The sequence below is a fragment of the Primulina huaijiensis genome, chromosome 16 (assembly GCF_012295235.1).
Source record: "Primulina huaijiensis isolate GDHJ02 chromosome 16, ASM1229523v2, whole genome shotgun sequence".
NCBI classification, from domain to species: domain Eukaryota; kingdom Viridiplantae; phylum Streptophyta; class Magnoliopsida; order Lamiales; family Gesneriaceae; genus Primulina; species Primulina huaijiensis.
Genome location: NC_133321.1, coordinates 1,431,596 through 1,459,199, shown reverse-complemented (window position 1 = coordinate 1,459,199; position 27,604 = coordinate 1,431,596). Strand labels below are relative to the sequence as shown.

At 35.2% G+C, this 27,604-nt stretch overlaps 2 protein-coding genes across 3 annotated transcripts; one reads left to right on the top strand and one right to left on the bottom strand.

Annotated features, from left to right (window-relative positions):
• Nucleotides 1-7,978: 7,978 nt before the first annotated feature.
• Nucleotides 7,979-12,207, bottom strand: LOC140960838 (transcription factor bHLH104-like). The gene is made up of 5 exons (XM_073419137.1): nt 11,978-12,207; nt 10,585-10,653; nt 9,691-9,768; nt 9,336-9,498; nt 7,979-8,509 (listed from the first exon to the last, which is right to left on the bottom strand). The coding sequence occupies exons 1-5, from the start codon at nt 12,103-12,105 to the stop codon at nt 8,261-8,263; spliced, it is 687 nt and encodes a 228-aa protein (XP_073275238.1). The 5' UTR covers nt 12,106-12,207; the 3' UTR covers nt 7,979-8,260.
• Nucleotides 12,208-17,630: 5,423 nt separating this feature from the next.
• LOC140960744 (histone-lysine N-methyltransferase family member SUVH9-like) lies at nt 17,631-25,676 on the top strand. Of its 2 annotated transcripts, XM_073418999.1 has the most exons (3): nt 17,631-19,803; nt 24,742-24,861; nt 25,109-25,676. In XM_073418999.1, exon 1 carries the CDS (start codon nt 17,794-17,796, stop codon nt 19,738-19,740), a length of 1,947 nt encoding a protein of 648 aa, XP_073275100.1. In that variant the 5' UTR covers nt 17,631-17,793; the 3' UTR covers nt 19,741-19,803; nt 24,742-24,861; nt 25,109-25,676. The 2 variants fall into 2 exon arrangements, with proteins under 2 accessions (XP_073275100.1, XP_073275098.1); XM_073418997.1 differs by lacking the exon at nt 25,109-25,676 and having other exon boundaries at nt 24,742-25,039.
• The last annotated feature ends 1,928 nt before the right edge of the window (nt 25,677-27,604 follow it).

Below are 27,604 nucleotides of genomic sequence, written 5' to 3'. Positions count from 1 at the left end.
CTCTCTTTTATCATTGCAAGTTCACCGTTCTCGTTTTCAACGGATCCCTTAAAACTTTTACGTCACGATCAATTCACATTCCTCAAAAATATTTTCCTTTACTATAATATTTCATAAAACATTCATAACTTTCCATATTCTTTAAAATTTCCAAAAATGGCTCATTTCATTCATATACGTCGAGATTGCTAAAAATAGCATATACGTGCAAATACTTTAAAACTTCTAGAAATAGCTTATATCATGAATATACTTTAAAACTTCTAAAAATAACATTTTACATGATGTGGAATTGTTTTAGGGCGTTGAGAACCGCCCTCGATTATTCTCGAACCGACCTCTCACGATTCAACGTTATACGTACCCGGACGACCTTAAACTTTGACTCAAGGAGACGACTCGATTTTAAAACTATAAAAACACTAAAAATATCCAGTAGCTTGCTGGAAATTCAATCTTAGTACTTAAGTTTCAAAAACGACTCCATTTGCTTACCGGATGACTCGTTTACCACTGTTTTCATGTTTTCGGTTAAACAAATGACCAAACTAGCCTTCTGACTCGAACCAACCCGAGAACAGACCTTTATTAACATCCTAAGACTCAATATAAGCTATTGGAAGTCCCCAAGTCCAATCCAAAATCGAACATAGATTTAAAATTTTAACCTAGGCTCAATTCGCCCCTTTTTTGACACGTTCGGGCAATTTATGACTCTGAACGGACCACGGCTCGAAACGATCCCAAACCAAGCCATAGACCCCATCCTTAGACCCTAAACAAGACCATGATCAGTCCCTTTCAGACACAGACCAGACGATCAAGGCTCCAAACCCCTCACAACAGCATCCCGCCGAGTGGCTCTTCGCGTGCAGCCGAGGAGCAAATGCTCCAGCGGCTGTGGCTGCCCTTGGATAGACTTTTGGATCACTCTAGACTCTCATCAAGACCCTAAGGCATGCCCCTAGACCCTGGACCAGCCCTTGAACCAACCCCTTAGCCCCCATAACCGCACAAACCCTAAACAAGCCAACAAGGGCAGTTTCTGAAAATTCGGTCGCAGCTTTTTGTCCACTGGTCTAGACACTGTTCGAATATCTCATAGCCCTTCCTAAGACCCTAACCCAAACCTCCAGACCGGGGATAGGGCCCCATGCAGCCCCCTTGGCTGTAGGGACTCAAGGCCACCTAACTTCCCACCTGTCGGCCCTCATGGTATTCACGTTTATGTGGTGCTGCCATGCAGGCGACCCCTATGGCCTTCAAAACTTACTCTTAGGCATTTAGTTTGACTCTTAAATCTCTTGGTTTGCATCTCTCCTTCAACAATCCCCAAAACATTAAAAATCCTTTATGAAAACATGAGATACACATGTAGAAAACTTAAAACCATAATCCTTACAAGTTTTTCACAAAGAATCAGATTCATGCAATATTATGGATTGAATGGTGCATAAAAAAAGGCTGAAAATATGCCTCGTTCCTTTATTCTTACGTGATACGAGAGACAACACGACGAGAGACGAACGAGACGCGAAATCTCCCTTCCTTCCTTCTTCTATGTCTCGGCCACCTAGAGTCCTAGTGTGTGTGTGTGTGTGCTGCAATTGTTTGTGGAAGGAGTGAGAATGAGAGTGTAGGGTTATTAGGTTTTATTTAGTTAGGCCATTAAGTTGTTAATTGGACTTAAGTTTACATGATGGGCCCTATAATTAATTAATTAACCACCAACAAACTAGGCCCATTAGTGTGTTAATTAAATACATATTTAATCCACTAAAAAGTCCCAACAAAATTTAAAAATATATGTTGCCACTCGTTTCTAGTATCTCACGGCCGAAACTGCTCATTTTCTAGCAAAAGTTCATTACCGATTAAGTTCGTCCCTTACTATAAATAGCCGCTTTCCAATTTTGGACTTACTAAATTTAGAGTTTCTATTTATAACTTTCTAAAAGTAGAAACTTTATCAAAATCGTCCCCGGTTCTCTCGCCTTCTACCGTGCATCGCGTATTCGACTGCATAAAGTTTACATTCATAACATTCGGTTAAATAATCATTAAATCAAGCAGATACTTAAACATGCTTCTAGAACACTCGTTTAAATAACTTTTCAAATAATTTTCATGCATGCATGTGGTTAGTGTGTTCGGGTCTTCGAGCATTACAGGGTGAGCCGGGTCGAGCAATTTACTGGATCAAGTATAAAATTGACGAGGGATGAGAGCACAACGAGATTTGTCCAACCAAAGGCTTTTCTCCTTGGAAAAGCTGATGCTAGCCTGAAAACACAAAAGGCGTGTTTCCAAATTTCATTGACGCATCATTCAATCCACATTATGCATGTTTTTTTTATTTCTGCATGAAAAATAGTGGAGTTCAAATTGTTTATCGTTTTGACGATTATTTTTAAAGTTTGAATATTTTTACGTGTATTTGAACGTGTTATGATTTCCAACAAGTATGCTGCCAACATAGGACGTTTAAGGGATTGAACATGCGCCATTTAGGCACGAGATGAGGGTTGGGCAAGGGCTAGAAGGGGCTGTGCGTGGCTGATGGTAGAGCCTAGGATTTTCATGGGACATGTGCATGTAGGGTCTCGGCCAAGGGAAGAGGGGCGTGCAGCTCGACCAGGGCTTGGGCAAAGGGGTCATGCTGGACGTGACTAAGGGCTAGGAAGAGTCCTAGCATGGCTAGGACCCAAGGACGGCCGGTAGGGAAGATTCCACAACCGCATGGACTCTTCCCATGCACGCGGCGGGCTATTGCTGAGGGTAGGGTTCGCTGCGTGACTAGGAGGGTTTAGGCAGGTCTAGTAGGGTCTAGGGAGGATGGTCAAGGGTCGGGACAGAGGCTGGTGCCACTGGTCCATGATGGCTCAAAGAAATAGGAAGAGACGGGCTGCGGCTGTGAGGGGCTGTGCGCCGCCTGGGCTTTCGCGTGGTCTGGGGGGCTTGTTCCTGGTCCAGGGGGAGTCTAGGAGGGTCAGGGCTAGGTGCGGTTCAAGGTGGCTCGGCCATGGTTCGATGAACTTGGGGTCGTGGCTCAAGGAAAGTTGCTAGGGTTCGAGTTTAGGGTTTAGGAAGAAAGGGTTTGAACCATGGTCCACGGGGGTCGATTCATGGTTCACGAGGGTAGTTTAGGTATGAAAAGAGTATGTTTAAAGTGTGAGAAGAAAGTATTTAAAGTTTGAATTAATTCGGGAATTAAACGCTTCACGAATTAGCAATTAAGAAATTAAATCGAAAACTTCGAGTTTACGTTAAATAAAAATATTAAAAATTAAATTTAAACTTAAATAATTATTTGGGTTGGTCTTGAGTCAATAAAAGTAAGAAAAAGTCAAAAACGAGAAATTTTAAATTCAGGGGCAAAACGGTCATTTTACACCTAGGTGTTAAATAATATTTTTTAATATTTATGATAAATAATATGATATTTTATGATTTATAGTAAAGTTGTGAAATTTTTACTGTTAAAATGATATTTTTCAAATGTGGAAAGGACAAGATATTTTCTGATTGAAAAGGTAAAGGAAAAGAAAAATCTTTTTTGAAAGATGTGAATTAACTATGACATAAAGGATATAATATATGATTTTTGAGAATATCGTGAGGGAAAAGGCCCTAGAGGGAGACCGTTTACGAGAAAAGATCCCAGAGGGAGTCCAATGATCGTATTTTCATTTTACGTCGGTGCTTAGTGCCCGTCCCCATGCGCAATGGTGAGCTAAGACTGATCAGTCGACCAGAAGATAAAGGCTATTCACTTTCAACGATCAAACTTCACCCAAAATGATAAATGATTGACAGCTTTACGATTTTACGATTTATGATTTATTTATGATTACAAGCTTATTTTGAATAAAAGTATGATTTTAATACATGTGTTTTTATATGTATTATTTGCTACTCATGTTTAGAACGTGCTGAGTCATTAAACTCATTAGGGTTGAATGCTGCAGGTGATGATGTTATTAAGGGAGGCGATGATGCTTGAGTGGATCGAGGCAGACAGTACACTCCCGAGGCCGTTATTTTTCGCATTAGCTTGATAGTGAAAATTTTAAAGATTTTGCTAAAGATTTAATAGAGATTTTTATACTTTATTTTGAAGTTAGTTTTGAGTATGGTTGATGGATTTTGCTAATTGACGATTTAGGGATTTTATGCACTTGAGATTTTAATGTTAAATTATTTTGATTTATGAGAATGTTAAGTTAATTTTTATGGTGAATCTCGAAATTGGATGATCTAACTTTTTTAAAAAAAATTTAGTAGTATTTTAAAATTAAAAAGTAGGAGATGTTTCAGTTCTAAACTCAAATGCACGTTTCTAAACTTTCTTTTTGCATCATTTAAATCATATTATGCATGATTCACGTTTTTAAGCATGAAAAATGTTTAGTTCAAATTATTTAATGTTTAGACATATATTTCTCAAAGTTTTGACGTTTCTATGCATATACGAATTGGGTTATATGTTCTAAGGGACACGCTGCCAATACGAGAGGTTTAAGGGACGGGAAAAGAGTCATTAAGTGTGAGACGAAGGCTGGACAAGGGCAGAAACACATGGAGTCGGGTGTCTAGCGCTTAGGGTTTTCCATGGGTTGAGGGACGTGTGGCTCGGTTAAGGGGAGGGGCCGCACCAGGGCTGACCAAGGCTTGGCCAGGCCCTGTGCAGGCCGAGACCGGTAGGATTAATTGGCCTCCTAGGCGCCGGACTCGTGGGTCTTAAAAGAGAGAAGCCACGAGCCCTAGGAGTCCTATGAGCGTGCGTGTGGGCGGCTGGCTACAGGGAGCGTGGGGCTGGTGCGCTGGTCTGGGCTGGTCGGTGAGGATCCAAGAGGATAAGATAGGATCTGGTCAAGGTCTGGTCCAAGAGGGCTCGAGGGTGGCTCGATAGAATAGGTGCGCACGACTTGGTTTGGGAGAATGGGGCTCGAACCGTGGTTCACGGAGATAGTTCATGACTCACTGGGATGGTTTAGGGATGAAATTTTATGTTTAAAATTAGGGACAAAAACATTAAGTTTTGAAATTATTCGTGTTCGAAACGCTTCACGGTTCAGATATTAAGTCATTAAATCGAAATACTCGGATTTACACCTAAGAAAAACATTAGAAGTCAAATTTAAGCTTATATGATGGTTCGGGATAGGTTCGAGTCAAGGAAAAATCAAAATTGAGAAGATCGGGGTTCAGGGGTAAAATACTCATTTTACGTCACTGTAGTTCGAAAGATCTGACAATATCCCGAGGAATCATAATACATGATAAATGATATTTTAAAATGTTTATGATGAAAATACGATATTTTTACGATATATACTAAGGCTAAACGATTTTCCCGAAAAATGATATTTTACGACTTTTGAAGAATACAATATTTTATAATAAAAAGAAAAGAAAAATATTTTGAATGATGCGAATTAACTGTGACATGAAAGATATGTGGAGGATCTGTTTAAGAAAGAACGGTGAACTTACAAATTTATGAGAATATCGTGAAGGAAAAGGTCCTAGAAGGAGCTCGTTTATGGAAGCAGGCCTCAGAGGGAGCCCAACGATCGTATTTTCATATTTGGCCACGGCCTAGTGACGAGACTTGCCGATGTCCCGCCCCCGGGTACTTGGTGTATATTGACTGATCAATCGACCACATGATGATATGATAAAAGATAGTCACTTTCAAAGATCAAATTTCACCCAAAATGATACACAATGATGAAAGAGTTTATGATTTAATGATTTATGATTTATTTACGCTTACAAGTTTTATACTAGTTTATTTTAAATAAAAGTATGCTTTTTATATGCATGTGTTTGTATATATATTACTTGTTATTTACGGTTAGAATGTGTTGAATCATTAGACTCATTATGTTTGAATGAGTGCAGGTAATGATGATATTGAGGGAAGCGCTGACGCTTGAGTGGATCGGATCCAATAATACACTCACGAGTGACTTTTATTTTTCGCACTACAAGATTTAAGCTTAAAGTTTTTAAATAAAGTCGAGGATTTATTTTATAAAGATTTCATGCTTTGGTTTGAAGATTAGAGGTTGAGTTTTCTTTTAAATTGACATACGATTTTATGGTTGACGATTTATTGATTTTTATTAGTTTATTTATGTTGGATGGTTATGGAAGTTTAGAAGAAAAAGTTTATGAAAAAATAAAAAATTAGTAGTATTTTAAAACTAAAAAAGAAGAGACGTTTCAATTTCTTACCAATATTGCAAACAAATAGCATAATATACAACTCCGTTTCAATGACACTAACTCGTATATGTATGCATTAGTCATGATGACATTCAACTAATCTTAAAGCAAAAAAATTATAATTTACATATTTAAACTTTAAAATTTCTTTGCTCCTGTTGTCTGCAGAATGAAATTTTTCCTATATCACTTGATGTTCTCTTACCTATGCAAGTAGCCATTTTCGCAGTTATCTTTCTTTATTTCTTTGTAATGTTCTTTGTAAGTAAGAACAACTGTATTTATTTGTCATGAAGAAGTAATTGTCCGGCCTGCACTTTGAATTATTGACTAATTAAAGCCAATATCATGGAATTTAGTGCACGACCTGTTTTCATTATTTAAACATTTAACAAACATTCAAGATGTGGTTAATTATTTGAGGCCAACTGAGTTGTCCAACGTTTTGAATAGCTTGATTACAATAAATATGACGAGGGAGAGTTTCTCGATCGGCAGTTGTATATAATCAAGTAATGAATGGAGTTTGCATCATCTATTTACAGTTCGATAAAGCTTCGTAAGTAGCTCGAGTTGGGCAAGAGTTACTCTTAGGATTTCAGCTTTCCACGCAACGAGTCTTCAAACTAAGTAGGTTTTTGCACAATATTGAAATTTGCGGGCGTGTCAGGTGCGAAGTTGCACCGATTTGTGTGAAAATGATAAAATCTAACTTCTAAAAACTCATGCGACGTGAATTCTAAATTCGACCGTCAGTTCTAGTCTCCTAAAACAAATGCAATGCCAAAATAAAGAAAACTATTGGAAATTGATGCAAATAAACCCCTGACATGATTTTGAATTTACAAAACTGTAGGAATTCATCAAAACTTGAAAAATATAATAACTTGTTGTTGAAATCTAAAAACGAGAACACGTAGAGTGCTAAAAAATATACTGGAAAAACTTGAAGACTATTGCTTGAAGATTGAAAATTTAGCACAGAGTTTTTTGCAGAATTTGTCTGTGTAGAGTTGAGTTCTTTGTAGAGATTCTCCTGTGTTTGCCGATCCCTTCATTTTCTTCACTGTGCGGTTGCGTGCGTTTTCTTCTCCACTCTCCCATGATCTCTTCCTTTACGTTCCACGATGTCCTCCTATTCGCACGCCCTTTGACTCACTCAAATCAATTTAAATTACTAATGTGTTTTGTTTTTTACTTTTGGACTTGGGTTTGTTTATTCTTGGGCCTAATTAAAATATGAGTAATGCTACATGTACAACCAAATTCATACAACAATACTTACAACACAAAAAATTCAATACAAACATTTCATTTATCAAAATCTCACGATAAATTCAATACAAAATCTCACGAAATAATAACAAAATCCCACGATATAATAGCAAAATATCACGATATTATTGTTATACATATCATTGTACGATATTTTGGTTGTACCTATAGCATTATTCTTAAAATATTGCACCAACAGTAGGCTGGTAGGAAACACAATTGAGTGTACGCTGGTGTATATGATACACCAGTTCATGTTGATGATTTTGTCAACAGGAAAAATATTATGCAAACAGCAGATATAAGGTACATACATGGCTGCCCCAATCCTTTTTCTTCTTTTTTTGCTGAAAAATTCAGAAAACACGAAACACCATTTTAACATCTAATGTTTGGCCTTGAAATTGGCCAACGAAACTTTGTTGAAAAGAAAAAGAGATGTAATAAAAACAAAAAGATTTGAACGCAGGATCCCAAAAATGTCATCCATTTTGTCCCAAATGTTGATATGCAGCCACTAGCCAACACTGATTATAATTTCTAAATAAATAACAGATTAATAAGAGTATTTAAAGAAGATAAACCAGCTTCGCAAGAAGATGATATTTACAAGCATGAGAGAAGATTATTCCCCAATAGTGACGACGAGATGGATTCCATAGTCCATACAATAAGCAACTTCTGCAAGCCAAAGTTGATTCTCAATCCAGATGGGGCAGCAGACAACTGGTAGAAGCAATTTCTGTAAACATCAAGCAGCAGGTGGCCGGAGTGTAGAATCTTGAGACGTGTCGCACGTATTGGGTGGTAAATAATGCCACATCGGGACGAAACTGTATCCAGGAAACATTGGCATTTTGTTTGCCCCAGCCTGATAAACCGGTGGGTGAGGAGGCATGAACCCAGTAGATGGAACAGCCATGCTTTTCAACTGCTGTTCAATCCTTTCTTTATCAGCCTTGAGCACCAGTTTCTCTTCACGAAGTTCATTTTTCTCAGCCTGCACAAAAACAGAAATTAGAACACAGGGCTCAAAAGGACCTAAATATAACATTTTCATCCACATGATCACAATGATAATTTTGGATAAATTGCATATAAGTCGCATGTAGTGTTGAAGAGGCTAAACCTGCAAAAAATCAATTACCTAAATTCTTGAATTGATAGTTTGAACGCCAAATTGGCGAATTTTTGTGGGATGTGTGCTTCGTACACGCTTATTCATGAAATTACACCAAATTAAAATTCTCCAAAGTTGAAATAACATTCTAAATATGATAAAAACATAAATATTTTTCCCCTCATAACATCCCAAAAGTTCCAAATCTATTTATAGAGAGATTGGAGCAAGGAAGAAAATAACTATATTTAAGTTTTTGCTATATCCATAATGATACTTTCGGCTTTGAAAATTCTAATTTCAGGATATTTCTTGCATAGACATTTGAAAAATTAGTGTAATTATTAAAAATGCAACGAGGTTGCAACTATAAATTTAAAAACAAACTGGGATTTTACCTCATTGGTTTGTAAGCATCACATAGGGGGTTTGGTTTATACATAATTCACACTACAGAATAAGATTAAGATAGTGTTTTAACAGAACCTATCAATACATGTTCAAGACGTTAAGGATACTGTATAAAATATGCATAATCGGTATTCTTTTTCCATAAAGCAAAGCTTTCTCAATGCTTCAATACCCTACACTACAAAATTTTCGAGGGGAGGCTTTCTTTATCAGTCTTTTCAAAGCATTTGAAGACAATTAAGGGAATCAAAATTCACATTCATGGTTAGTATGCAACACAACTATCATCTCTAACCTTCAAAGTTTTGATTTCTTCCAAAAGCTTTTCATTCATCTCACTGTACTCTTGGGATTCAGTTTTTAGCTGGCCTAGAGTTCTTATAGTATCACCGATAATGGCTAATTTGTCTGTTTTCATAGGTCTTCCAGGTTCCAATATAGCTGACAGCTCCGCAAACCTGCAGGATCAACAATATTGTAAATGTTAATATATTAATATTCCCATTTTCTTGAATTAACTCTATTTAAAATAAAGGACTGCCACAATTATAATTATGATTTTTCAAGAGGAAGTAAACATGGTAGCACACACATCGTCATCGTTTAGCGAAACAACGTTAAATGACAATAGGGAAAGATAGTATTTTTACCTATCATTCAATTTTTCTCTCCTCATTTTCTCACGGCATGCTTTAGTTTCTCCACCAACGCATGGTTCGGTGCGTCCCCTGCACAGCAGTATAACACCCAAACAATTAAAAATAACCTAATCAATAAACAAGCAACCTATGATCCCTTTTGATTTTTAATATCAATAAAAAGGCATGGTTTCAATCACATCATGGTAAAATAAATCAAACCAATCCATGAATTTCGACTCAAAAGATTTTATTTCATGTTTTCGCACACTAAAATTATTTCACTCAAGGTTTTTAATTTGAGAAAGTGGAAGCTTGTACGGATATCAGTAAAACAAGATTAAATTATTCAATATCACATGGAGAAGAGATTGTATTTCAGATCTGCAAAACTCAGTTGAATTCTATTCAACTGAAATCACGTATCACTTTTTTTCATTCATATTGTATAGGGTCAAAATCTTTTTGGTCTCTTTTGTTAGGGATGTGCTAAAAAAGGTCTCTGAACTTATCGATTTTAGACATTTTTGTTCCCCAATGGTAATTCATCGTTAAAAACTAACAGAAGAGGGAGCCAAAATATTTTTGGTTATCTTGTTTAAAGAATTAACTAATTTTGGGAAGATATTGGGAACGCGCAGTACACACACCCTTTTCCGATAGTTTTAGTGTTGGGAACTAAAAACATCTAAAATTTATAAATCAATGTATCTTTTTGGCAAATTGCAAGAAAGAAGGACAAAAAAGGTTTTAGGCCCTAACAATAGGGAAGAGAATGATTATCCAGTGAATTTTGTTAAAATTTAATGAAAAACATATGTATAAAAGGTCATCAGTCAGCTTCTCAACACATGAAACATAACAACATGAGCCTTACTAAAAATAGAAACAACTATTCATAGTTACCTCTTCCTAGTACATTCGTTAACTTGAGAAAAACTACCACCACTGGAGACATCAGTCGCCACAGCAGCACTGCAACAAAATAATCAATCATATCAAGACCAACATTTTGCAAGATTTTTCCTTAACCTACAATTTAGGGTTAAATGACAGTAAAGCCAACAAAAATCTCTATTAGCATAATCATCAGGGTTTTATTGACGTAATCATTGGGATTCTAGAATCATTGACCGCTGATTATTGTGATTTCATTGTAATTGTATAGTTCTTCACTTTCGTAATCTCAATTATATTGTATAATAAATTTACTTCCTTTTGTAACTATCAGATATACAATCTTTTGTTCATAAAATGAGATCCAAGCCTTTCTGAATCTCCCTGTTTTGTTCAAGTACCTCTCTTCTGTCACTGTTTTCATTTAAAACACTATCGTTGATTTGTCTGATTCGGTCAATAATAATATGAACATGTTTGTTCAACATTCTATCATCTGATGGAAAAAAATGATCTTCTGAATTCAATTACCAGCGTCTAGACTGGATCAAACCACAAGTTAGTTCAAGGTATGAAGAGTTTTTTGACTGGACGAAAGCTTTAGCATATCATTTTACTCGACATATTTTAAAACCTGCACGAGAGAAAGATGACTCCGACAGTGTCTATCGAACGACTTGAAGATTGGGATAGGACGAAAAACCACCAGATCATCACTAGAATTTTTAACACCTCTATTTCGGTTCTCAATTAATTCTCTCATCTCTATTATGGGGCCAAAACCATTTGAGCCCCCTTAGTTGCGGTGTACCAAAAACGTTCCTCCATTTAATTGGTTTTGATACGTCAGCTAGAAGTAATTTGTCCCAGATATAATCAATTTTCCGTTACTTAATTCAATTTCAAACCTTCCCTAGAATTGAACTACAGATTTTGAAAAATTCCACTCCTTTCACATTGCCTAAAATCTGACTTTCCATCTGTTAGACTAATAAAAACAATAAATCACAAAAATCCTTCAATTTTTCAACCATTGAAAAATAATCCGGGCTCAGATCAGCAAGGCAAGCAGAATGGTGGCCCCCTCAACTAAATAAACCATAATTTTCTAAAATATGGAACTTTAACACCAAGCCCGCTCCTTGAATTTGTTGGTTCATCTCAGACTTAGAAATCCCTAAATATATAACATAAATATCTAGAAAATAACCACAACCATTACGGCATACGAAACCATCGCACTGACGATAAAATATAAAAAAAAAAAAAAAAACAAAAAAAAAAAACAAAACCCAAAAAAAAAAAAAAAAAAAAAACATGAATAAATTAGCAGCTCCATAAATCCAAAACAAGAGACAACACAAACCCATTCGATGAACACAGAATCCAACAAATCACCCACCTTTGCAGCTGAATCTGAGGGCTTTTCCAACAAAGATCCGCGGGCGCGACGCCATCCAGGAGTTCGCCGTAATCGATCAAGTCACACCAGCCATTCCCATCAAACGAATCGAGCGGAAGATTATCCATTCTCCCTGCCAAAACTTGGAGAAAAACAATGGCGGATTCAATCTCTCGAAATCGAAATTGGGAATAGGAATCCTCAGATTTTTGTATAAATATACAGTAAAATAAATCAAATGATGTAAATAAGAATGGGGAACAAAGAAATTTCTGATGTTGTGAATCAGCCAATGAAATGGCAACACGTGGAGAGATGGAATCAAGTGGCCCATTTATAAATATTTGGGAAAAAGGAGTTGAAAGGACAGGAGAGTTGACAAGTCAATACAAAAATTATTATTTCTAGCGGATTATCCTAGCAGAAAAATTTGAGAATAAAGTAAATTTTTTTAAAAATTTTAGATTAAAATTATTATTTTTAATTGATGGGAGAAAAAATAAAATGTAAAAAAATATTGTATAATATTATATTTTTACCACAAATTATTTGACATGCATAATCAAAATATTATTTTTTATAAATGAATTTAATGATTTAGGGATGACAACATATCTTCTCTAAACAAGAAAATCATTATGCAAATAGAATTTATCATGTAGACCATACATACATGTTTTTAAAAACACACCATTAAAATCCTCATCTAGCACATATAATTCCTTGACATGCTCAAACCCCAAGATTTTAAATTCCAAGGTAGAAAATAGTATTGTAAGGTACAGAAAATTCGATCTACGTATCCTGGATGCATGCAATCTAGGATTTTATTTTAAAAGATGTGTTTAAGGATTTTTATACATTTAATGCATGATTATTAAATGGTTAGAGTTTATTTCATGATTATTTTAAAGTTTTATGCATTAGGGTTTTAAGTTGCATTTCGTGTTCGAACGAGGAATGGAGACCGGAGATTATCAGGAAAAATATTTTTATTGAATGATTAATTTTAATTAATTAATTTGAAGTGTTTTAAGGGTGGTTTTTGAAAATTGTGTCTTGGTGTGTATTTTTACTCGTAGATCATATTTTTAATCGGTACGCAAATTTTATCGAATCGGGAGACTTTTTGAGGGCTCGGACAATATTTTCAAAAATGTACATAAACGAAATATGTTTCGGGAGTTTTTTTTGGGCTCGATGGGTTTATTTTTAAGCTTAATGTGCTCAAACCTTTTTTATCACTTAATTTTAATATTAGGGCACATTAGTGTTTAATTAAAATATTTAAAAAACTCCATTAAGCAACCCTAAACCTAATCTCCTCATAGCAGCCGCCCACTCCACCTTTCAGCAGCCTCTCTCTCGTGAGTTTCAGTAGCAACACCAGCAAAGTCACGGACCCCTTTAGTCTCCGAAGAAAAGTCTCTTCCGCGTCTCCGTTTCACGTCCCCACACGCGTATCTTCAAGATTTTGATCATATAAACGCTAAAGCACGCCATGTATCTTCTTTCTCATCATTTACACCATGTTTATATGCTGTTTTTTTTTATGTTTTTGCATGAAATTTCGTTGGTGCATCTCATAGCATCGTTTTTGCAAAGGTTTTGACACGTACATGCGTATGTCTTGTGTGCAACTCACGTTTTTCATGTCCTTGTGCAAGGGGCTGCCGAATTCTTGTGTCAGAGGGTTGTTTAGGACAGGAGTGAAGATGACCCCTTGTTGGAGTCAAACCTTGGTTGTTTTGGTGAGGGGCCGAACACTTTTGAGTAGAGGCGCTAGGGTTTTTGTCCCTTTTCGTGTCAAGGATTTATTCTTGACTTATGTAATATTGTTTAACTAAAAGTAAAACAAAGGAAATCACCATAAATAATGGTTCAAAGAAAAAGAAAATTAAATATTTAAACACATACATAATATAATATAGTTCTTACTATAAAAAATATCGAATTAACCGATATTTTATATATGGTACCTATGATTATAAATATGACTGTATAAATATAAAATTGCATAAAGTAAATGTTAAATTAAATCATTATATTTCATTTAGAACAACCGACAGAGCCACGCTATCGCCTAAATGAAATATATGATTTAATAAGTTAGTTGCGGTAAAGTAAAAGTTAGATGCGAAATAAAAGTTAGATGTGGAAAGTAAAAGTTAGTTGCAATAAGGTAGATGTTAATTACAATAAAGTAAATTTTAGTTGTTAGATGTTAGTATTAAATCACAATATTGTATTTAGAACAACCGACAGAGTCACACTATTGTCTAAATGAAATATATGTTTTAATTAAATAATAATAATAATAATAATAATAATAATAATAATAATAATAATAATAATAATAATAATAATAATTGATGAATTTTTTATTGTATCAAAATTAAACAGCAAATCAAGATAATCACTTCAATGGTACCAAGCATTTGATGTAAATTGATAACAACAAATAATTCATTTTTATACCTACAATAAAAAGAAGTTAGCTAAATGAAAAGATATTAGAAAGAATATAAAAAATATAAACAATCTTACTTCACCAAGAATTCATCCTATTCACCTTGACATATTAGCTTTAGTTTGCCATGAACTTACTTTTAATCAACACTAAAATCATCATTCATAGTTGGGAAAGTGAAAGAAAATATATTGGAACTTAAAACTTTTATTTCCACACTAATACACACACACTTTATATTACAATGAGATATGATACTCCTCAAGCTAACACAAGATCTCTATTTATAGGTCAAATGAGAGAAAATATCAAAAATTTTATTAATATCATATAGTTATAATAGTAGTTTTTGTCTCTTCCAACTTCAATTCCATGGCCCTTCTTTGAATGCTATGATCCACGAATTTAATTTCTGCATTTGACTTGCTCAAAATAGCAAACATGTAGTGAATTGTCTTTAGATGAATATGGCCTTTTGGTTCACCTCATTTGGCTAAATATTGAAATAGTTATGATTTTTTTTATTATAAGCTGATTATAGTAAAAGTAAATATGTCATCTTCTTAATATTTACACAATTTGATCTTAATGAATTTTTTAGGCATTCATGTCTTCTGTAAAGTTGTAGATACTTTTTCAAGGATTCCAAACATGTTTGAATCACCTCAATTTGAATTTTGTAGCTTGAGTTATCATTATTTTACCAACATATAGAAAACTTGAAAATAAAACATATTTAGTAAGACATTTAAATATAAACAAACAAAACTAAAATAACATAATTTTATAATTTTAATGAAACTTAAATTTAAAATACAGGTTTTTACATATAATAAATTATTAATTTTAAGTTTCATCACCTAACGCGGAGGGTTCTGAATTTCGCAGTCTGGAACAGTAACTAGGGCGCAGAAACTGGACCGCCGTAGCGCCAGCCTCTTGCTGGGCCGCGGAACTCGACCGCCCTAGCGCGGCTCCCTCGGGTGCGGGTGATGTTTTGGCGTTATATGCATTGGGGTGCGAGAAAAGACCGCCCTAGCACGAAGGCTTCTGTCATCCTCATCAATTAACACTTGAACAACGATCTTATGGCCCACAAACTTACTTCCATGCATCTCGAACCCTTTGAGACTTGACACCTTGTTAAAAAGCTCTTCTTGATTGCTCATGAGTCCATTCAATGCTTCCTTGAATCTCTTACTTCCAACCATTAGCACGTTACACCCAATTAGATTCATATCAGAGTCTGAAATCTACGGGTAGTTGACTTTGCATGATATATAAAACATGAGAATTTTAGTTAATTAATGAAAATAAGAATCCTACTGTGATTAAAATTATAAGTCCTAATATGAGAGAAATTTTTGATGTGATCAGAAATCAAAGTCTACAAATATTTTATTAAAGATTATATGAAATAACACAAGATTTACTTAAAGATTTTGGTAGATAAAATTTTTTCTAAAGATTTTCTCCTCTCTTCCATCACAAAATTCGGCCACCCCAATTTTCACAAGACAATTTCGGCCACTTCCACGACCTCATCACTGTCAGATTTCTGGAATTTAGGTGATCCAAACTCAACGCAAATTTGTGTAAGATTTTTAGTGCAGTCTACACGATGAACAAAGTCTACGATCATGGACTTGATTAGGCGATCAAAGGAAGGAGATCCATTCGTAGGGATTTACAAGAATTATCAACTATGCTAATCCCGAACTTGTTTGATGTCCAACGTTAAATACACAAAGCTAAAAAAATCTAAATAATCTATGAATGTTTTCAATTATATGATGCCCAAAGAATGTTTTGAACGTCAAAATTGAAAATTTTAAACTTCTGTTGCGACTTGGATACGAGAAAACAGTGCTCCAACAATTGTTTTTTAAATTAATTACGTTTATTTTTAAAAAAATAGTTACATTTTTAGACTTACCATATAATATTTAATATACGCTAGTTAATAATATTAAGAAAAAATAATTAACCTACGCTCAACACAACGCACGTGCACAAAATAATATAAAATATAATCTTAATAAAACTAAAATAAAATATCAGATAATTAAAATTTTTTTATTAATTATTTTTTAAAATAATTTAATTACAGTTTTAAACTTATCATATAAGAACATCCATAATGGTGGATATAATCCAAGACATGTCATCCAAATATCCTCTCTACCACTGCACACCATTGATTTGTGTGCCACAACAATATTCGGTTACAAATTTGTAACCGAATATTGCAAATTTTTTTAATTTTTTTAAGCCAGCGTGAAGCTTGAGATGTGCGCGTACATCGACCCAAGCTCTTCACAAAATGAAGAGCTTGTGAAGAGCTCACACTTGGGTCGAGCTCGACCCAAGTGTGAAGAGCTCGACCTACTCTTATTATTATTATTTTTTAATTTGTTTATCTATCTTCATGCAATTTATGTATCTACCTTAATTTATAATACTAAATACTAGATGAAAGTAATTAAAGTGGTGAAATGATTTTATTTAAATGAAAATAAAATATTAATTAAAGTGACAGTGTGACTCATAAATATTTGGTTGGTGAGATATTTGATTGTGAAATATGAGATATTTGAGTAGAAAAATATTTGATTGATGATGTGTATTAAGAGGTCCACAAATATTTGAAAGAAATATCTTTCTTATTGTGGATGACCTAATCTTTAATACACAAGGGGTGGGTGTGTCACTGGAACTGATATAAGATAAATTATTAATTACTTATATTTTTTTAAGAAATCAGTTACATTTTTAGATTTATTGTATAGCTTTTAATACACGTGCAAGTCCGTGTTACGTTAAATAAAATATTAACAAATTTTTTTATTGGGAAATTGATTAAATATTTAGACCTAACATATAATCTTTAGAGTAGGTCTCTTGTGAGACGATCTCACGAATCTTTATCTTTGAAACGAGTCAACCCTATCGATATTCACAATAAAAAGTAATACTCTTAGAATATAAGGTAATATTTTTTTATCGATGATCCAAATAAGAGATCTGTCTCACAAAATACGACTCGTGAAACTATCTCACACAAATTTTTACCTAATCCATTTGATACGCGTGCAATGCGTCTCAAGGGGAACAAATATAAACTGAAATATTAGATTATTTCTGTGTTTTTGAGAAGCTGTTATCCATATTTTAATCCGATTAATTAATTACAGTGTTTTGCTCTTACACATCCTCCCAAGCATTTTATTTATTTGAATGTCATTGCCCGAAACTTCACAGGCAACAAACCATTTCATAATCTCTCGGATCTTAATTCTTTACGATTCTTGCAAGAGAATTTCACGAACCCTGAAGAAAATTCGGAATGAGTTCGAATTCTACGGTTCAATTTCATGATTTGAATCTCTGTCCAGACCCTGCAGCCCCTAAAATTGTACCCAAAATTGAACCAAAGCTGGAATTTATGGATGAATCATTTCCACCGGCGCCTCCTCCACCCATGTCCACACCACCTCCCCAGTCCCCTCCCGCCACCTCCGATGTGTTCTCTGAGTTTTCCCGCATTTCTGAGCTGTTCCGCTCTGCCTTCGCACAACGCCCAGAAGAAAATGGATACTGTTCTGTCCTACCCGACTCCGACCCGGATTATCTGGCGTTGGTCCCAGTCCCGGAGCCTGAATCCCACCTCTCGAACGCTATCGCTCCCTGCACCCGTAAGTATGAGCAGCGGTCTGCTGAACTCGTTCGGGTCACTGATATGAAATCCGAAGATCAGAGGTACTATCGCGAGTTAATTCGTAAAACCCGGAGTCTCTACGATTCGTTACGGGTGTTTGCTGTTGTTGGAGATGAAAAGCACAAGAATGTTGATAACGGGCTCTTTCTGAATAAGCGGACGAGGGCGGACTTAAAAGCTGCGGCATTGATGCGAGGGCAAGGATTGTGGTTGAATCGCGATAAACGGATAGTGGGTGATATACCTGGAGTGATGATTGGGGATGTATTTTATTTTAGGATGGAATTGTGTGTTTTGGGATTGCACGGGCAGCCACAGGCTGGGATTGATTATGTGCCAGCTAGCCATAGCTCGAACGGGGAGCCTATTGCGACCAGTGTTATTGTTTCGGGAGGTTATGAGGATGATGAAGATTCTGGGGATGTTGTTATATACACGGGCCACGGTGGACAGGACAAGAATGGGAAGCAGGTTGCGCATCAGAAATTAGAATGTGGGAATTTGGCACTGGAGAGGAGCATGAACTATGGAATTGAGGTAAGGGTTATCCGTGGTTTGAAGTTCGGGGGTGGTGTGAGTGGTAAAATTTATGTTTATGATGGTTTGTATAGAATTGTTGAGACTTGGTTCGATGTGGGGAAGTCGGGGTTTGGTATTTTTAAGTTTAAGCTAGTCAGGATTGAGAATCAGGTGGAAATGGGGAGTAATGTGATTAAGTTTGCATATAATTTGAGGATTAAGCCATTGGATGTGCGGCCTAAGGGTTATGTGACACTGGATTTATCGAAGAACAAGGAGAGTTTTCCTGTGTTTTTCTTTAATGATATTGATGAGGACCATGACCCTCTACGTTTTGAATATTTGACAACGACGATCTTCCCTTCATATGTATCTACTTATGGGAATAAGACTGGAATCACTGGATGTAAATGCGTTGGGGCATGTTTGAACGATTGCTTTTGTGCAATGAAAAATGGAGGTGAGTTTGCATATGATATGCATGGGATTCTGGTGAGGGGAAAGCCATTGATTTTTGAGTGTGGCCCAAATTGTAGCTGCCCCCCTGGTTGCCAGAATCGTGTGAGCCAAAAGGGTCTTAAGAATCGATTTGAAGTGTTTAGGTCGAGAGAGACTGGTTGGGGTGTTAGATCGTTGGACGTGATCCAAGCTGGCTCCTTTATTTGTGAGTATGCTGGAGTTGTTCTCACTCGTGAGCAAGTTCAGATTTTCACTATGAATGGTGATAGTTTAATTTACCCGAGTCGCTTTGCTGACAGATGGACTGAATGGGGTGATTTATCAAAAGTATTTTCCGACTATGTTCGTCCAGAATATCCAGCAGTCCCTCCTTTGGATTTTGCCATGGATGTATCAAGAATGAGGAACTTAGCATGCTACGTGAGCCACAGTTCATGTCCGAATGTTATGGTTCAACTTGTGTTGTATGATCACAATAATGTGTCATTTCCTCACCTCATGCTGTTTGCTCTGGAAAATATCCCTCCTATGAGAGAGCTTAGCCTTGATTATGGGGTTAGCGATGAATATATGGGGAAACTTGCAATTTGTATCTAGTTATTACTCTAAGCTGGTTCAATTTTGAAGATGATGGACTGCTTTCGGCACAATGTACTTAAGGTAAGTTTTTTTATTTCTTATTTAGTAAGAATCATCCCTATTACTTTTGATTCCAATGGGCTTGAATGTTTTGATCTCTTAGATCTATATGTGGCTTGTTGACATTCACATGCTGACCAGTAAGATTGGACTTCTATTTGTTAATATTTTTATAACTACTCTTGAGGCATATTGGTGTTTCACCTTGCAATATGCTAAGTTGGACATGTAAATGATTTAGCATGGTGTTTTTTTCCTTGAAGTGGAGCCATTGTTGGTTGGCCCCCTAAACCTTTTATGAAATTCATATTTTGGCTTATTTTTTTTTGGAAAACTGCAATTTTAATCCTATAAATTTGTTTATATCTTTAATTGTGAAAGTAATTGTTCAGTGGTTACATGAATTATATTTATGTTTAAGTTGAGATGGTTTATAAATTAGAGTATTTTGTGAGGAAGAAAGAGTTTTTGTTTTTTGTGTTGATCAAGTGATTCAGCTTTGATTTATGTTGATCACATCACAAACATAATCTTTCCATATCTTGAATTTCTTGAAATTTCCATCTAATTAATCTTCATTAACCTTGAATGGCAGTGCCCAATTGGTAAGAATCAGCAACCTCAAACTTTCCTTCATTATTTTGCTCAGTAATCTTGGTGATGATCACATCTGTAACGTACCGTAACTTTTAAACAACTTAAAATTTACGGAAAAATTAAAAATTTTCTTAATTAAAAAATAAACTTTCAAATTACGACGATCAATAAACTGTTCATCCAAAATATTTGCAATGAAAATATCACAAATAAAGTTTTCTAAAAACACTTGTTTAAATATCGTAAACAATAACGTGAAATCAGAGTATTTGAAACATTGCATAATTTCTTAAAAACATGGGCGGTCCTCGGGTTTAGCCTCCTGCTCAGTCCAAGCCGGCTCATTGGTCCGCACCTCTCGTCTCCTCAAATTCATCCTCACCTGCATCGATAAAGTCTACTGAGTCTAAAGACTCAACATGTATAAACTGGAGATAGCAAGTACTATATAATAAAATCACATGCATATTTAAAGTAGGGCTTACATACTTGAAACTTGAACGTAATAACATAAACATACTTGAAATATGAACGTAGTAGCATAAGCGTAGACGTGCCATCATCATAAAACTTTTCTTAAACATACTTGCATCATACATATTTGAGCATACATAACATCATTTTACGTAGAGATATGTTTCAAAGCAAGTGACCCATATATAAATGCGTCTGATCAGACTAAACCACAGTACTGGACTGACAGGGAAAATCCACAGCCACATACATGAGATCCCCGGTCATGCTTTATCGGGTGGATTGGTCCCTGGTCATGCTTTACCGCTTTTCAATCTTGATCTAAACCCGGTAATGCTTTACTGGGGTGGAGAGGTCCTCGGCCACGTTCACCAACTTCCAAACCCGTTCATAATTTGGTCACAAGACATTTTGCATACCTCAAAAACATAAACATATTTTCTTTTGCACGTCGAACATACTTTCTTGGCGTCGAGGGATTCGTTGGATCTCGCTTGGGGTCACTCCTGCACATACTAACATTAGTTCAAACACTTATTTTTCATAGCTTAGACGTATAGTCATGCTCAAACCGAAAAATGACAAATTTCCTTATGATGTTCTAAATCTCTCGGGATTCGACCTCGTTTAATAATCGTACTAAATCATGACATCAAACCTCAAAACAATCTCTAAAATTTAATAATTTTTTTAAAGGAGTACACGGACCCCGTGTAAGGGTCCGGGTAGATGCTGGAATTTCGCACTTTGAAGGAAAAAGGGTATTGACCCCGTGTCAGGGTCCGGTTAAGGGTCCGTGTAGGTGCTGGAATTGTAAACAAACGGAGAAACACTACACTTATGGCTTATTCCTCCTAACTCGATCATACGGACCGTGAACCAATGCCTCGAGACCCATCCTAGGATGCTATGACACTTATTCAAACTCAAACAAACGCCCCAAAACAACTACGCATCACAAATAACGCAACCCAATCCGTGAACATGACATTTGACACCAAAACGCATCCTACGACTTCTAATGCAAACAAGTGCCTATCGATGCGAACCGACACACCAAAAACCATCCCAACATCATACTCAGCATACTTAAACGCAGCGGCGAACACCTGTCAATCCCCAACGAAACCGGCAATAATAAAACTTCAAGAACACATCAATAACGTATTTTTCAGGAAAACGCAGTTTGAGCAGTTCCACGAAAACGATCATAACTCACTCATTTCTTATTCAAATATTTCGAATTTACTGTCAAATCGAAGGTATCGAAAAGTTCTACATTTTATATGTTGAAAGTTTTTCCAGAAAATCGACCGAAAAGTCGCAGTAATTAAAATGACATCAAATTTCGAGTTTTAGATCCAAAAATCGATCCAACAAGTTTCCGCTCAAACTTTGTACATCATACATGGATTTTTACGTATAATAAATATCACTACACATAATATGACAAGATCGACGCAAGAATAATAGAATATACATGTCTTTTGATATTTAAAATTACCGAACTGACAATATTGAAGCGGGAAAGATGCGAGGTTGATCCGGAACGAACGTGGCACGATTTTTTTGAAGAAAAGTGATGAAAACTTGCTAGAAAAATTTGAAGGAGAGGGGCGGCTGCTGAATGATATAAGAATCTTAAACTTTTACTCTTAAAAATTGAAAGGAATGGAATGAAATGATGTGTGTGTGTGTGTAAAAGTGCGTTTTAGTGTGTAGGGAAATAGCTTAATTAAATAATTAATTGTCTAATTAGTAATCATGCTTAGGAAATTAATTAGTAATAAAATAATACTAATCTAATACTAACTTTCTAAAATATCTTAATTTAAAATAAAATGCACAAGCGTCACATCTTTAAAAGTTTAAAAATCAAAAAATCACCTAATAATTAAATTAGATAAATCAGTTAAAATGTCCCAATCCTAACTTAAAATAAAATACCACATTTTAAAATTACCAAAATTGTCGCCGATCTTTTTTCCTCGATCCCGCATCGAATAATTGCCTGAAAAATGAAACTCAAGAAAACATTTTAACGTGCATCACATAAACATAATTAATTTAAAATGATGCAATTAAATAGATCATGCATCGCTATAAATCAATTTAAAATTAAATAAATGATTTAACAATTTAATTAAATGCTTGTGTTTTACGTGTATTGAATTTGGGCTCTACAACATCAGTTTGTCCTTTCATTTGATATATACTTTTAAAGGAAATTTAGAAAAGATCAACGTTGTAAATGGTGGGAGGCGGTGGTAGGGCGGTCAGTGACCGCCTACATCCTCGGCTGCCTAGGAGGTGCTCGGCAGTTGAATTTTTTAAAGTAATTTTTTTTTATAGATAATCTTGCAATATAGATAATCATAGATCATCATTTTTTTATGTAAAATGTGCAATTAAATAATGTTTAAGTACAAAGAAGCTTCATACAATATAATATCATCTAGATAATGTGTAATTAATAAAGATTCATCATCATATTAATGTTATTATGTTAACAAAGTAATATAATTACTTTTACAAAAAAAGTAAGTTTTTTCATAGTTTCAATCAATTAGCCATCATTAGACTAAGTAGTAGATTAAACATAACTAATCTTCCAAATCATCTACATATGCACTATCTACTACATCCGTGATCCTCTCATCATCGGATTCAAAATTGTTGACTATGTTTTTAAAATTGTTGACTACAACTTAAAAATCTTGTTTACTCGTCTGCTCGCCGCCTCGACCCGCCTCCCCAACGCTGTATAGCTTGGGTCGTCTAAAATACCCGTCTCATGCATAGGCGGTGTGGTCGAGGGCCGGCGGCCGCCTCGACTGCCATTTAGAACACTGGAAAAGATAAATATTTGAATCATGCAACTTTTTTTTTTCTAATTGGGGTTGTCAATTGATGGTATGGCATCATCACTCTCAGGTAATAAGGTGATTTTTAAAAGATATATCTAATTTTAAGAAATGAAGACTTGTTTCTGAATGAGAACACAAGATTTTTAAAGGTTTGTCAATGTTTCCGGCCGTATAGTTAATTCAGTATTCATTTTAATTTCCTCCTTGTTTATGACAGAACTCATACAAATCCTGATTCACCTTTTGGAATCTATTTTACATAGCAGCAAGGGTATGATAACCAAATTGATGTTCACTTAAAATCGCATGGTTCAAGGTTATGGGCGTGGGTTCGAATTGATGTTCACTTAAAATCTTAAAAAATGAAGAAAATTGTGTTGCCATTAAACCAGATTAACCAATAACGGAGTGGAATAAATTATCACTCTCGTGTGAAACTAGCAAAAAACAATATCAAATAGAGCAACTAATATCAACATGCACAATCAAATCATAATAAACAACACGAGCGATTTTTATTATGAAAAACTTCCTCGACGTGCAATGAAATACACGGGACCGGAGTCCACTAAAATAATCTCTATTATAACGAATAAAGAGATTACAACTAGTCCACAACCAAAGCCAACCAATACCCCATCACAAATAACTATGAAGATATCACAATCTTGAAATAAGAAGATAATTTGAAAGATCTCACCCAAAAGTCTATTTTCCATAACCTAATCCTGTAATGACCCGAATCTTTATTTTGAATGAAGTACTAATTAAGAGATAATTAAATAGTTGTTAATTAAGTATTATTAAATAATGATAATTCGGGATCAACATGTTGGGATCCACCGAATTGAAAATGGACAACCTAATCTACTTCAGATTACATTATCTTGAGAAATTCAACTAGACAAATGAGATTATAACACATGACAGATAAGATTGATTTCGGATCTTCTGAACTAGTCAGGATGCAGCCTATAAATGAAAGCTGATTTCATTTGTTTCTTACACTGCTTTCCCTCAGCTATTCTTTCTAGGGCAGTTTAGTGTCGGGAAACTTCGAAGCTAGTTTCGACTCGAGTAGGGGTCGGTGAACTGGGACATGAAGATCGAGACATCATCAACGGGCTAACGACGGACACAGGTATAATCCTAAAGCCTTAAATAGTTGTTTAAAGATGATTAGGAAGAACTTTGAAGCATGTTTGGTAATTCAGGATCTGACTTGATAGTGATTTCATTATGTTGGTATTGTCTAGGTTCAGACGAGTAAACTTTTTGTCATATTGTTTTAGTGAGATACGTGATGTACTGACCGAGATATCCAACTTATATGTTGCATATTTATCTTTTGCATCATACATGTTTTATTGCTTTGTCATATTATGCAGGACATATCATTTTGGGACTGATATCTTTTGAGATATACCTCGTTTGTTGGGGTCGCTTAACCCTGTTCTGTATTGTGGACGGATGGGCATCGAGAGCTACAGTGTCCGACGGGACCCTCAAGCTCTGATGACCTTGAACATTGTAGGTCCACGTCTTGATGATGAGTGTGATAGCCAAAACATGTACAAGGCAAATCAGTGACTACACACTCATGCGTCTCTAGACTGAGCATGAAATTCTTGACTTGATCATTGATATCCGAGTATGTTGCATTTCACATGCATCATACCAGTTTGTATATTTATACATTCTCGTATTGGGCGATTGTCGCTCACGTCCTTGTTTTCATCTTGCGCACCGCATTCCATGTGGCGGGTCTTAGGTTGAACAGTTTAGACGTCTATGGCAGTGGCTAGAGCTGTTGGGTTTTCGGTGGTGATCCAGTGAAGGTTTTATTTGGTTTCTCGTATTCTCGTGTAAAATTATGTTTTCGATATAGTTGTATTAACATTTAAGACTGAGATTATTATTCTGTTTTTAGTTGGATGGTAAGATGATTAAGTTATTTGGTTTCCGTTGTTTAATTGTTGTATCAAGTTTAAATTTTGCATGTTTATTAGTCTGTTTAGTAGTGGCTCGGGTTAGGGCGTTACAATTCTCGTCGACACAAAGCTCTAAATTTGATCTCAGCCATCTAGAATGTATCTCACGACGTTTTGAATATTATGTCCAAATTTGAGCCCAATACGACGGTTAGATTTTCGCAAAATGACTTTACAAGCAGACAACACATGTCATACACGAGAAAAAACAAACAGCCTCGATTCGTCCGCCTTAAACTGATTCAAACGACCATAAAATCTGATATCTACCGTTCACAATATAGTTTATTTCTTTATGAATGTGTTGACTTAGTTTGATCCAATGGTTTAATAAGTCGAAAACGTTTATGTAAGTTGACTGGTTTGTAGGGATGTGCATATCCAAAAACTCAGTCTAACACCTTGAGTATTGAGGGGTACAAATATATCCTCACCATTGTTGATGATCATTCACGCTTTACTTGGTTTTATATTTTAAAAACAAAATCAGGAAGCAACCGCTATATTTCCAGAATTTCGTAAACTGATCCTCATTCAATTTTAGAAACGAATCAAGACTGTTGGCTCGGATAATGCTCCAGAGCTAATTTTTTGCCTTCTTTAAATCCGAGGGTATAATTTGTGATGAACCATATCTTAAAATACTACGAATTTAATATTTGCGGAAAAATTTAAAATTTTCTTATTAAATAATTTATTAAAATTATAACTCTTAAAATAGAATAACGGTCACCAATCATACTAAAATAAAATAAAATAAAATTATTATTAAAACTCCATCATTTAAAATAAATCACCAACATCTATAAACAACCAATTTAATTTAAAAATAGTCTAACAAAAACCATAAATCTAATTTTCTTGCCACAAAAACTAATAAATAAAAAGTCAGAGTAAATAATTTAAAAACGCGCGTAATAATATAACTTAAACGACAAGGTCTTTGGGTTTGCACTGCCACTGGCCCGAGCCAGCTCACTGGTCACCACCTCCCGTCTCCTCTACATCATCTGCATCGATCAAATTTAGTGAGTCTAATGACTCAGCATGCATAAACCGTAAATAACGAATAATATGTAATAAAATCCATGCAATTTAAACTTAGCTCGTACATAAAATATTATAAGCATAAATTTGCATAACGCGACTTTCCTGTATAAACAATTTCATAAAAATCATAAAATCATATTTTCATACTTGTTATGCATAATCATAAACGTAAATATTTTTATGTAGAGTTTTGTTCAATATAAGTGGCCCATACACATAAATCGTTTGATCAAATTAAACCACGGTACTGGGCTGGCGGGGATCACCACAGTCCTTGGATTGGATGTGTGCTCCCTAACATAACATAATCTCACGAAGAAGTTGGAGAGGTCCCCGGACACGTTCTCCGACTTCCAAACCCGAAACATAATTTGACCACAAGACAAATCGCGTAGCTCAAAAATAATTATTTTTCACGTGATACATATTTACGAATATCGTGGACTTCGTTGGAACACCCTAGAATTGCTGCCATAACCTTAAAATTTAAATAACTAAACTTAACACAAAAGCTCAAACGTACACAATGCGTCTCGAGGGGAACACATATAAACTGAAATATTATATTATTTCTGTGTTTTTGAGAAGGTGTTATCAAGATTTTAATCCGATTAATTAACTGCAATGTTTTGCTCTCAGGGAAACTCCAACGCTGCGCCAAAATGGTGCGCATCATTCAATGCTCCAATGGGGCCTCTCCCCCGCGCCAAATTTGGCGCAGGGGTCATTTTTTTAATTTTTTAATTTTATTTTTTTAAATGTGTATTTATTATAAATATTTGTATTAAAAATTCTAAATATTATAAAATAATAGTATAATATTTATTTTAATAATTAGATATT